Consider the following 13,569-nt stretch of genomic DNA (forward strand, 5'->3'; position numbering starts at 1 on the left):
TTATCCAGGGCTCTGAGTAGTGTGGCGTCCCTGCTGAGACTCTGGAGGGTTCAGTGTCTGGACCTGACTGACTTCTGGATCCAGGGTCACTCTCTCATCACACTGCTGTGTCACCAAGGATCTCTCTCTCTCAGGTCAGCTTGAAGCTGATGTTTTTTGAAGTAGAAATAGTAACTTCATTCATGTGTTTTTCTTCATATTTCTGACTGCCTGCATGTTCCAACCTCCTAGACTGAACTCAGACACTTTGCAGCAGCTGACTGTAGTTGTGTATGAAGCTCAGGACAAGGACTTGACTCAGTGGTTCCTGGAGAAGGTTGGTGGAGACCTGACCTCCTGCAGGCTGGACTGGGAAGTGCTTCTCTCTCTGCTGCAGCATTCAACCCACAACATCACTGTGGACCTCAGGAAGAACAGGCTTCTAGAGAAGAACATCTCAGATCTTCTCCCCTTTCTGGGAAGGGTTACTCTCAAGAGGTGGGAGAACTTCTTTCTCTGATCAGACTTTCTAGAAATAATAAAATAACAATTTGTATCCAGTGACATGTTGTTCTGAGTTTTCCTCTGTAATATCATTAGGGTTTTAATCAAGAGGTGGGAGATCTTTATTCAATATTTATAGACGTTAATTATCCATGTCCTATCCAGCCAGTTGTTGCTATGTGAGTTATCCTTTTTAAAATCTTGACATAACCACAACAATCCATTCTCCATGTTTATTCAGGTTCAGTTCCAGCTTTGTAAAGTCCTCCATCAGACAGATCTATGACAGTAGAGACAGTGACTGGACAGAGTGGACTGTTCACTTAAAACGTAAAGAATTATCATTCACTGTTGAGTGACGATGGCCTATTATAAAATAATTCAGTGTTTAAGGATTTCAAAAATAGAAAGTTTTGTTAAATTGACATAATTAAATGGAATTTTGATGATGTAAGTATCTTCTAAAATGATATTAAACTAATGTCGGTACCAACTTTTATACAGAAAAGATGACGAAATGATTGGGACAGCGTCTACTTTGAGACAGCGTTTACTTTAAGTATTGGAACTTGTCTTGAAAAAGCAACCAATGTCAGATTTTTTTTTTCACTATATCTATGTTTGAATAGTTGTTTGGAAATTTGGTTACAATTAGTCTGGGAAATGTTAGGTTGAGTTAAGGTGATCATGATCATTAGTCTACCAATTGAAATGTTTTTTAACTTCTACTGCCTCAGAAACCCGGATCCGGGAGCACCCCCCACCCCCCCACACTGATTAGCATAGCTAGCATAGCTTCACAAGTAGATAGTAGCATCTAAATATCATTAAATCACAAGTCCAAGACACCAGATGAAAGATACAGATCTTGTGAATAAACCCATCATTTCTGTTTTTTAAAATGTTTTACAGGAATGTAAATCTATTAGCTAACCACGTTAGCAGAATACACCATCTTTGTTTGTCCACCATGTTCTCTCTCCACCTCTAGCTATCACCAATTCGGCTAAACTAAGATATTGATAGCCACCAACCAAGAAAAAAACTCATCAGATGACAGTCTGATAACATATTTATGGTATAGGATAGGTGTTGTTAGAAAAAAGTGCATATTTCAGGTAGAAATCACAGTTTACAATTGCACCGACCATCACAAATGACTAGAATTACTAGATAGAGCAACGTGTATGACCCATTTACTCATCATAAAACATTTCATAAAAATAGACAAAGCATAGCAATGGAAAGACACAGTTCTTGTGATTTCAGACCATATTTCAGATTTTCTAAGCGTTTTTCAGCGAAAACACAATAAATCGATAAGTTAGCATACCACATGTGCAAACGTTACCAGAGCATCGATTCAAGCCAAAGAGCGCGACAACGTAATCATCGCCAAAATATATTAATTTTTTCACTAACCTTCTCAGAATTCTTCCGATGACACTCCTGTAACATCATTTTACAACATACATATACAGTTTGTTCGAAAAGGTGCATATTTAGCCATACAAAACCGTGGTTACACAATAAAAATACTAGGAAATCAAGCCTCAATATGTCTGACGTCATCTATCAGAGTGATCTAGTTTAATTGAAAGCTAATCATATACTTGACTAAAAAATACAGGGTAGACAGGAATCGAAAGACAAATTAGTTCTTAATGCAACCGCTGATTTACATTTTTAAAATGATCCTTACTTTTCAATACAGGGTTCGCCAAGTGAAGCTATACCAAACAAAATGGCGAAATATGCGTTTTAAATATTTCGACAGAACAACGATTTATCATATTAAATATTGCTTACTTTGAGCTGTTCTTCCATCAGATTCTTGGGCAATGTATCCTTTCTATGTTATAAACGTCTTTTGGTCGATAGATGTCCTCTGTCCTTCGAAATGTCCACCACCAACGACCGACACCCCGAAACGTTTCCAAAGCTAAAAAGTGCACGACAAAGAAATTCCTCAGAATCGCACTAAACGGATATAAATTGCTATAAAACGGTTCAAATTAACTACATTATGATGTTTTTAACAACTATAACGAGTAAAAACATGACCAGACAAATATAACTAGTTAAACAACGATTTGGAATGAGGCAGGTCCGATGTCCATCTTGCTTGTGGCGCGCGGAGAAGAGAGAGAGGTCCTCCCACGTTTTGTAGTGTTATAGTGGCTGGGATTGTGCAATAGACTCCATTCAAAACGTGATGACGTACAGACACCCAGAGGAAGACGTAGGCAGTGTCGGTTTCTTCATAGCATTGACTGTCGCCTTAAAAACAGACTCCAGATCAGGGGTAAAAATTTCTGAAATCTGACCCCTGTCATGAAAAGTGCTGTAGATATTGTTCTGTACCACTCAGAGACAAAATTCCAACGGCTATAGAAACTAGAAAGTGTTTTCTATCCAATAATAACAATAATATGCATATTGTACGATCAAGAATTTAGCACGAGGCAGTTTAATTTGGAGACACAAATATGCTAATGCGGAACAGCACCCCCTATAGTTCCAAGAAGTTAATCAAAATGCGTTTTTTTGGCCGAAATGCCTTCTGGAACATGTGAACTTTCATGTGTCTTAATAACACACGTGTATGCCACCTGTAAATACAAATACAAATATTAAATCGTTGGTTAAGCCACTGAAAAAGTTAGCAACCTTCCCACTAGCCATGATCGGCTGAGATGTGGGCTGGACATTCCGAGAGCGGAGTTCGGATTGGTCTGCCATATAGAAGGCTTCTGTCTATTTGAGCTGGTCAGTCTGTGTTGGTAATCCTGTCGAACGCGGCTTTAAAAAAAAAATTATCGCGTAGTGGAGCTGCCTTAGTGTTGCTCTCCACTTTCTGGAGGATCGAGTTTTGAAATCAGTGGAATTAGAGTATGATAGGTAAAGATATGGAGGAAAAACCTGTCTCTGGATTAAATCTTCAAACTAAGGGCTACCGTAGTATGCATTCCGTGACAGGGACACACGTCCATCAGTTCATTAACTTCTTCTGGCTGCAAGCCCGACGTCGGTACATCTATGACAACAGCCACTTCAAGTGCAGGGCGCGAAATTCAAAATATATATTTTTTTAAATATTTAACTTTCACACATTAACAAGTCCAATACAGCTAATGAAAGATACACATCTTGTGAATCCAGCCAACATGTCCGATTTTTAAAATGTTTTACAGGGAAAACACCACGTATATTTATGTTAGCTCACCAACAAATAGAAAAAAGCACAGACATTTTTCACAGCACAGGTAGCATGCACAAAATCAACCAAACTAACCTAGAACCAACCAAACTAACCAAGAAACAACTTCATCAGATGACAGTCTTATAACATGTTATACAATAAATCTATGTTTTGTTCGAAAAATGTGCATATTTCAGGTATAAATCATAGTTTACATTGCGGCTACAATCAGAAATTGCACCGAAAGCAGCCAGAGTAATTACAGACACCAACGTGACATACCGAAATACTCATCATAAAACATTTCTGAAAAATACATGGTGTATAGCAAATGATAGACAAAGATCTTGTGAATATAGCCAATATTTCCGATTTTTTAAGTGTTTTACAGCGAAAACACAATATAGCGTTATATTAGCTTACTACAATAGCTAACACACAACAGCATTGATTCAAGGCAAACGATAGCTAATAAACCAGCAAAAGATATTAATTATTTCACTAACCATCATAAACTTCATAAACTTCATCAGATGACAGTCCTCTAACATCAGGTTATACATACACTTATGTTTTGTTCGAAAATGTGCAAATTTAGAGCTGAAATCAGTGGTTATACATTGTGCTAACGTAGCATCTTTTTCCCACAACGTCCGGATATTTATCTGACACTCACATATTCTGACCAAATAACTATTTATAAACATGACTAAAAAATACATGTTGTATAGGAAATGATAGATACACTAGTTCTTAATGCAATCGCAGTGTTAGAATTCTAAAAATAACTTCATTACGACATAAGGCTTACGTTATGGCGAGATAGTGCCCAAAACCTGGGCGCAAAACTAATAGTACACAGTTCGACAGATATATGAAATAGCATCATAAAATGGGTCCTACTTTTGATGAGCTTCCATCAGAATGTTGTACAAGGGGTCCTTTGTCCAGAACAATCGTTGTTTGGATTTAGAACGTCCTCTTCTCCAGTCAATTAGCACAGAAAGCTAGCAAAGTGGCGCGAAGCTCTCCTTCCTGAACAAACGCAGACAAAGCAACACGCCTAACGTCCCGAAAAAATTTCAATAATCTAATAAAACTATATTGAAAAAACATACTTTACGATAATATTGTCACATGTATCAAATAAAATCAAAGCCGGAGATAGTAGTTGTCTATAACGACAGCTTTACAGAAGGCAATCCCAGGTCCATCCTCGCGCTTTCCAGAAAACAGGAAATGGGTGACACGTCATTCCAAGAGGATTTATTCCACCTCAGACCAAGATAATCACCTCATTTCTTCTCTCACTGCCTCTTGACATCTAGTGGAAGGTGTATGACGTGCATGTATACTAATACGTATCATGCCCATTTATAGGCAGGCCCTAGAACAGAGCATCGTTTTCAGACTTTCCACTTCCTGGTCAGGAAGTTTGCTGCCAAATGAGTTCTGTTTTACTCACAGATATAATTCAAACGGTTTTAGAAACTAGAGAGTGTTTTCTATCCAATAGTAATAATAATATGCATATTGTACGAGCAAGAATTGAGTACGAGGCCGTTTGAAATGGGCACCTTTTATCAGAGCTACTCAATACTGCCCCTGCAGCCCAAACAAGTTAACCTCAGCTAGGGGTGGAATTGAAGGAGAATGCCTGGTAGTTGACCTGATAAACAGAGTTGTAGCATGTTTATCAGTGTTTTATTGTGTGATGGTGTGTAAATAAGTCTCTCTCTCTGTGTTTGTCTCTCTTTCTCGCGCTCTCTCTCTCACTCTCTCTCTGTCTCTCTTTCTCGCGCTCTCCCCTCTCTGTCTGTCTCTCTTTCTCGCGCTCTCTCTCTCACTCTCTCTCTCTTTCTCTCTTTCTCGCGCTCTCCCCTCTCTGTCTGGTGCTCTCTCTTTCTCTCTCTCGCTCAAATCTCTGTCTCTGTCTCTCTCTCTGTCTCTGTCTCGCTCTCTGTCTCACTCTCTTTCTCTCTGTCTCTCTCTCTAGTGTTGACAGGAGGTTACTGTTGAGTTTCCTCCAGTGCTGTGCTGCCTCTCAGGTCCAGCAGGGGGCACCACCACCACCAACAGCAGAATGGCTGCTCAGGTCTCTGCACTACAGGCTGGACTTCTCCTGCTCCTCCTCTGTGGACCTGTCAGCTCAGGACCAGGGGGGGGCTCTGTGTCTGACCACTGACCACTGCAGGGCCATCAACTCTGTTCTGAAGCAGAACCAACACAGCACCCAGCTGGTCCAGAACCAGGTCCAGCTCATCCTAAGAGACTGTGAGGTGGAGGACAGAGCACTGAGGGAGCTGCTTCCCATCCTGCATATCGTCAAGCTAAGGTTAGACACACAAAGACAAACATTTGACCAACTGGTTTATCAGTAGGAGTTAAAACTACTCTGTGTCATGATGTTGTCTCTGCTTCTTGTCCTCTCAGCCCCAGCAAAGCTCTGCTACTTCAGCTGCTGGACCTTGTGTGTGAGGGGATTGAAGAGGGGCTGCTGAGGCACACAGAGTCCCTGTGCAGAGCCCTGGATGGGGAGCTGGACCTCAGTGAGACCAGGCTGGACCAGAAGGCCTGTGGATCTCTGGCCCTGGTTCTGGAACACTCAGAGGGTCTGTCAAAACTGGACCTCAGCCACTGTCAACTCACAGACCACCACCTACAGCCCCTGATCACACACCTGCATAAAGTACAAGTCCTGGAGTGAGTGGCCTTCACTCTGTGTGTGTGTGTGTGTGTGTGTGTGTGTGTGTGTGTGTGTGTGTGTGTGTGTGTGTGTGTGTGTGTGTGTGTGTGTGTGTGTGTGTGTGTGTGTGTGTGTGTGTGTGTGTGTGAGACTAGATGACAAATGTCTCTCTCTCTCTCTGTCTCTCTCTGTCTCTCTCTCTCTCTCTCTCTCTCTCTCTCTCTCTCTCTCTCTCTCTGTCTCTCTCTCTCTGTCTCTCTCTCTCTCTCTCTCTCTGTCTCTCTCTCTCTCTGTCTCTCTCTGTCTCTCTCTCTCTCTCTCTCTCTCTCTCTCTCTCTCTCTCTCTCTCTCTCTCTCTCTCTCTGTCTCTCTCTCTCTCTGTCTCTCTCTGTCTCTCTCTCTCTCTCTCTCTCTCTCTCTCTCTCTCTCTCTGTCTCTCTCTCTCTGTCTCTCTCTCTCTCTCTCTCTCTGTCTCTCTCTCTCTCTGTCTCTCTCTGTCTCTCTCTCTCTCTCTCTCTGTCTCTCTCTCTCTCTCTCTCTCTCTCTCTGTCTCTCTCTCTCTCTGTCTCTCTCTCTCTCTGTCTCTCTCTGTCTCTCTCTCTCTCTCTCTCTCTCTCTCTCTCTCTCTCTCTCTCTCTCTCTCTCTCTCTCTCTCTCTCTCTCTCGTAGCCTGAGCCACAATGACATCACTGATGCTCTGACTGACAGAATACTCCAACTGGTCTCTACTAACACTTCAATACACACCGTACGGTAAGGGTGTGTGTGACGGTGAGCAGAGCATGTGTGTGTGAGATCATATGGGTGTGTCTGTTGCTGGGGGCAACTGTTGGAGGATGGAGATGTGTTGTCTAATGATGTAATAATGATTAATAATAATCATGTTCTATAGACTCTTCAACAACAGAATCCAGGACAGAAGACCCTTCTTGACAGACAAGAGGTTTGACATCTGGTGAAACAACATCAGGTCTTAGTCCAGGAAGAGAAGGCTGAATTCAGGACAGAAGACCCTTCCTGACAGACAAGATAATGTTGTATAATAACACTATAATGTGGAACATAAACTGATGGAACATTTTAATACAAAAGACACACAACAAACTGGTTGTTCCAGCTGGAACAGTCCGATCATGTATAAACTATAGTCAACAGACTCATTAAAGAGATTCTCTGCTACTTTTTGTGTACTTTATAGCCAGTAGTGCTGATAGTAACACTCACAAGCCAAAAGTGGTCCCCGAAAATGTTGTACTACATCACATATGTGCACCACGTCATTGCTCTCTCTCTCTGCTGTAGCCCGCCCTGCAACCTCATTGGATAACCCTGGGCTGGCTTCTTGCTAGCTGTCACTCAAATACGAGGGGCTGAAGCTCATTAGATAGAACTCTAATTGCCCATGTGGAGGGAAATGGAGGGAAAATGGCACGGCACAGTTTCAACAAATTGTCGTTTTCCATCTTGGGATTTTTGTGTCTTTTTGAGGTAAAACGGTGATTATGTATGAATTAGCTACATATTGAAACATCCAGCCCAAAGTGTGAGATTAAAAATAAAATAACATGTTCTTATTCGCTAAAGTACCGGAGCATCTCTTTAAGGTCCTTGTACCTCCATTTGTTGTAAATATTAGAGGTAAATATGTATTCCATTTGATTTAATTGTAGCCTATGACATTTGTTTTGTGCATATACGTGTGATAATTTAGCATTAATGTAGTGATTGTCACTTTAATAACTCTAACTCATGTACATATTATCTCAATTACCTCAAATAACCACTCATTGACTATGTATCGGTAACCCTTGTATTTTGCCCCACTATTGTTATTTACTGCTGCTCTTTAATCATTTGTTATTCTTATCTCTTACTTTTACGGGGGTGTTTTCTTAAAACTGCATTGTTGGTTAAGTGCTTGTAAGTTCTACACCTGTTGTATTCAGCATTTCACTGTGGTATTCATGTGACTAATAATCAGTTTGTTTCATGTGTTGTGTTGGTCCTTGTCTCTATCAAAAGGAAACAAAACAAACACGTTTTAACTCTTTCTTTTCTGATATCAACAGAAAAACCTCCCAAATGTTTACCTTTTTTGACCGTGTAAATCATTTATGAATATTTAGTATTTGTGTTTTTAATGAATGAACCATGAGACACATGATTGATGTTTGTTACTGTGTTTTCTCTAAAGGTTGAAATCATTACTAGTAAAACATCACTTTCAGGTTATTGCTGGTATGAAAGCGATCCCACCCCAAGTGTGTTTCTTTTCATGACGATGTAAAAGTTGTTAGTTGAAGACATCTCCCTCTGACAGGCCGATCTCGGGAAAGCCGGACCCGCCCACTTACCAGGAAGCACCATATTAGGTCAATGATGTCGACGGAATCTCCTTTTGGAACGTTCCATTTCTTGGAAACTTAGAAGTTCTAACTTGTTGTCTTTACCGATAAATGCCAGTTAAATTGCATATTCAAATAAATTAAACTTTATTTGTCACATGCGCCGAATACAACAAGTGTAGACTTTACGGTGAAATGCTTACTTACAAGCCCTTAACCAACAGTGCAGTTCAAGAAGAAGAAAATATTTCCCAAATAGGCTAAAATAAAAAGTAACAATAAAAAGTAAAACGATAACAACAACGAGGCTATTTACAGGGGGTACCGCTACAGAGTCAGTGTACAGGCTATATACAGGGGGTACCGGTACCGAGTCAGTCTGGAGGCTATATACAGGGGATACTGGTAACGAGTCAGTGTGGAGGCTATATACCGGTGGTACCGGTACCGAGTCAGTGTGGAGGCTATATACAGGGGGTACCGCTACAGAGTCAGTGTAGAGGCTATATACAGGGGGTACCGGTACAGAGTCAGTGTAGAGGCTATATACAGGGGGTACCGGTACAGAGTCAGTGTAGAGGCTATATACAGAGGGTACCGGTACAGAGTCAGTGTAGAGGCTATATACAGGGGGTACCGGTACAGAGTCAGTGTAGAGGCTATATACAGGGGGTACCGGTACAGAGTCAGTGTAGAGGCTATATACAGGGGGTACCGCTACAGAGTCAGTGTAGAGGCTATATACAGGGGGTACCGCTACAGAGTCAGTGGAGAGGCTATATAAAGGGGGTACTGGTACAGAGTCAGTGTGGAGGCTATATACAGGGGGTACCGGTACAGAGTCAGTGTAGAGGCAATATACAGGGGGTACCACTACAGAGTCAGTGTAGAGGCTATATACAGGGGGTACCGCTACAGAGTCAGTGTGGAGGCTATATACAGGGTGTATCGGTACAGAGTCAGTGTAGAGGCTATATACAGGGGGTACCGCTACAGAGTCAGTGTAGAGGCTATATACAGGGGGTACTGGTACCGAGTCAGTGTGGAGGCTATATACAGGGGGTACCGCTACAGAATCAGTGTAGAGGCTATATACAGGGGGTACCGGTACCGAGTCAGTGTAGAGGCTATATACAGGGGGTACCGCTACAGAGTCAGTGTAGAGGCTATATACAGGGGGTACCGGTACAGAGTCAGTGTGGAGGCTATATACAGGGGGTACCGGTACAGAGTCAATGTGGAGGCTATATACAGGGGGTACAGCTATAGAGTCAGTATAGAGGCTATATACAGGGGGTACCGCTACAGAGTCAGTGTGGAGGCTATATACAGGGGGTACCGGTACAGAGTCAGTGTAGAGGCTATATACAGGGGGTACCGGTACAGAGTCAATGTGGAGGCTATATACAGGGGGTACCGGTACCGAGTCAGTGTAGAGGCTATATACAGGGGGTACCGCTACAGAGTCAGTGTGGAGACTATATACAGGGGGTACCGGTACAGAGTCAGTGTAGAGGCTATATACAGGGGGTACCGGTACAGAGTCAATGTGGAGGCTATATACAGGGGGTACCGCTACAGAGTCAGTGTAGAGGCTATATACAGGGGGTACCGCTACAGAGTCAATGTGGAGGCTATATACAGGGATCACCGGTACCGAGTCAATGTGGAGGCTATATAAAGGGGGTACCGGTACAGAGTCAGTGTAGAGGCTATATACAGGGGGTACCGCTACAGAGTCAGTGTAGAGGCTATATACAGGGGGTACCGCTACAGAGTCAGTGGAGAGGCTATATACAGGGGGTACTGGTACAGAGTCAGTGTGGAGGCTATATACAGGGGGTACCGGTACAGAGTCAGTGTAGAGGAAATATACAGGGGGTACCACTACAGAGTCAGTGTAGAGGCTATATACAGGGGGTACCGCTACAGAGTCAGTGTGGAGGCTATATACAGGGGGTATCGGTACAGAGTCAGTGTAGAGGCTATATACAGGGGGTACTGCTACAGAGTCAGTGTAGAGGCTATATACAGGGGGTACCGGTAACGAGTCAGTGTGGAGGCTATATACAGGGGGTACCGCTACAGAGTCAGTGTAGAGGCTATATACAGGGGGTACCGGTACCGAGTCAGTGTAGAGGCTATATACAGGGGGTACCGCTACAGAGTCAGTGTAGAGGCTATATACAGGGGGTACCGGTACAGAGTCAGTGTGGAGGCTATATACAGGGGGTACCGGTACAGAGTCAATGTGGAGGCTATATACAGGGGGTACCGCTACAGAGTCAGTGTAGAGGCTATATACAGGGGGTACCGCTACAGAGTCAGTGGAGAGGCTATATACAGGGGGTACTGGTACAGAGTCAGTGTGGAGGCTATATACAGGGGGTACCGGTACAGAGTCAGTGTAGAGGAAATATACAGGGGGTACCACTACAGAGTCAGTGTAGAGGCTATATACAGGGGGTACCGCTACAGAGTCAGTGTGGAGGCTATATACAGGGGGTATCGGTACAGAGTCAGTGTAGAGGCTATATACAGGGGGTACCGCTACAGAGTCAGTGTAGAGGCTATATACAGGGGGTACCGGTAACGAGTCAGTGTGGAGGCTATATACAGGGGGTACCGCTACAGAGTCAGTGTAGAGGCTATATACAGGGGGTACCGGTACCGAGTCAGTGTAGAGGCTATATACAGGGGGTACCGCTACAGAGTCAGTGTAGAGGCTATATACAGGGGGTACCGGTACCGAGTCAGTGTGGAGGCTATATACAGGGGGTACCGCTACAGAATCAGTGTAGAGGCTATATACAGGGGGTACCGGTACCGAGTCAGTGTAGAGGCTATATACAGGGGGTACCGCTACAGAGTCAGTGTAGAGGCTATATACAGGGGGTACCGCTACAGAGTCAGTGTGGAGACTATATACAGGGGGTACCGGTACAGAGTCAGTGTAGAGGCTATATACAGGGGGTACCGCTACAGAGTCAATGTGGAGGCTATATACAGGGGGTACCGCTACAGAGTCAGTGTAGAGGCTATATACAGGGGGTACCGGTACAGAGTCAGTGTGGAGGCTATATACAGGGGGTACCGGTACAGAGTCAATGTGGAGGCTATATACAGGGGGTACAGCTATAGAGTCAGTGTAGAGGCTATATACAGGGGGTACCGCTACAGAGTCAGTGTGGAGACTATATACAGGGGGTACCGGTACAGAGTCAATGTGGAGGCTATATAAAGGGGGTACCGGTACAGAGTCAGTGTAGAGGCTATATACAGGGGGTACCGCTACAGAGTCAGTGTAGAGGCTATATACAGGGGGTACCGTTATAGAGTCAGTGTAGAGGCTATATACAGGGGGTACCGGTACCGAGTCAGTGTAGAGGCTAGATCAGGGGGTACCGCTACAGAGTCAGTGTAGAGGCTATATACAGGGGGTACCACTATAGAGTCAGTGTAGAGGCTATATACAGGGGGTACCGTTATAGAGTCAGGGTAGAGGCTATATACAGGGGGTACCGGTACCGAGTCAGTGTGGAGGCTATATACAGGGGGTACTGGTACTGAGTCAGTGTGGAGGCTATATACAGGGGGTACCACTATAGAGTCAGTGTAGAGGCTATATACAGTGGGTACCTCTACTGAGTCAGTGTAGAGGCTATATACAGGGGGCACCGGTACCGAGTCAGTGTGCAGGCTATATTCAGGGGGCACCGGTACCGAGTCAGTGTGGAGGCTATATACAGGGGGTACCGGTACAGAGTCAATGTGCAGTGTGGAGGCTATATACAGGGGGTACAGGCTAGTGGAGGTAATATATAGCCACGTAATAACCATGTCGTAACCTGATAGTGTAATAACCATGTCGTAATCTGTCGTAGCCTGATAGTGTAATAACCATGTCGTAGCCTGATAGTGTAATAACCATGTCGTAACCTGATAGTGTAATAACCATGTCGTAGCCTGGTAGTGTAATAACCATGTCGTAGCCTGATAGTGTAATAACCATGTCGTAGCCTGATAGTGTAATAACCATGTCGTAACCTGATAGTGTAATAACCATGTCGTAACCTGATAGTGTAATAACCATGTCGTAACCTGATAGTGTAATAACCATGTCGTAGCCTGGTAGTGTAATAACCATGTCGTAGCCTGGTAGTGTAATAACCATGTCGTAGCCTGATAGTGTAATAACCATGTCGTAACCTGATAGTGTAATAACCATGTCGTAGCCTGATAGTGTAATAACCATGTCGTAGTCTGATAGTGTAATAACCATGTCGTAACCTGATAGTGTAATAACCATGTCGTAGCCTGATAGTGTAATAACCATGTCGTAGCCTGATAGTGTAATAACCATGTCGTAACCTGATAGTGTAATAACCATGTCGTAACCTGGTAGTGTAATAACCATGTCGTAGCCTGATAGTGTAATAACCATGTCGTAGCCTGATAGTGTAATAACCATGTCGTAACCTGATAGTGTAATAACCATGTCGTAACCTGATAGTGTAATAACCATGTCGTAACCTGGTAGTGTAATAACCATGTCGTAGCCTGATAGTGTAATAACCATGTCGTAGCCTGATAGTGTAATAACCATGTCGTAACCTGATAGTGTAATAACCATGTCGTAACCTGATAGTGTAATAACCATGTCGTAGCCTGATAGTGTAATAACCATGTCGTAACCTGATAGTGTAATAACCATGTCGTAGCCTGATAGTGTAATAAACATGTCGTAGCCTGATAGTGTAATAACCATGTCGTAACCTGATAGTGTAATAACCATGTCGTAACCTGATAGTGTAATAACCATGTCGTAGCCTGATAGTGTAATAACCATGTCG

The 13,569-nt window shown here is 43.3% G+C and overlaps 1 protein-coding gene across 2 annotated transcripts in view; it reads left to right on the top strand.

Moving 5' to 3' along the window:
* The window catches only part of LOC120042661, a 97,250-nt gene extending 88,858 nt beyond the window's left edge, over positions 1 to 8,392 (top strand). The window contains exons 6-9 of one of the 2 annotated variants that reach the window (XM_038987481.1): positions 5,682 to 6,020; positions 6,119 to 6,388; positions 7,041 to 7,124; positions 7,264 to 8,392. In XM_038987481.1, the coding sequence (XP_038843409.1) occupies positions 5,682 to 6,020; positions 6,119 to 6,388; positions 7,041 to 7,124; positions 7,264 to 7,330 (760 nt within the window). In that variant the 3' untranslated portion in view covers positions 7,331 to 8,392. The remainder of the gene's footprint in view (positions 1 to 5,681; positions 6,021 to 6,118; positions 6,389 to 7,040; positions 7,125 to 7,263) is intronic. The other variant, XM_038987480.1, reaches the window with a different exon arrangement.
* The last annotated feature ends 5,177 nt before the right edge of the window (positions 8,393 to 13,569 follow it).

Source organism: Salvelinus namaycush, unplaced genomic scaffold (genome assembly GCF_016432855.1).
Source record: "Salvelinus namaycush isolate Seneca unplaced genomic scaffold, SaNama_1.0 Scaffold740, whole genome shotgun sequence".
Classification (NCBI taxonomy): domain Eukaryota; kingdom Metazoa; phylum Chordata; class Actinopteri; order Salmoniformes; family Salmonidae; genus Salvelinus; species Salvelinus namaycush.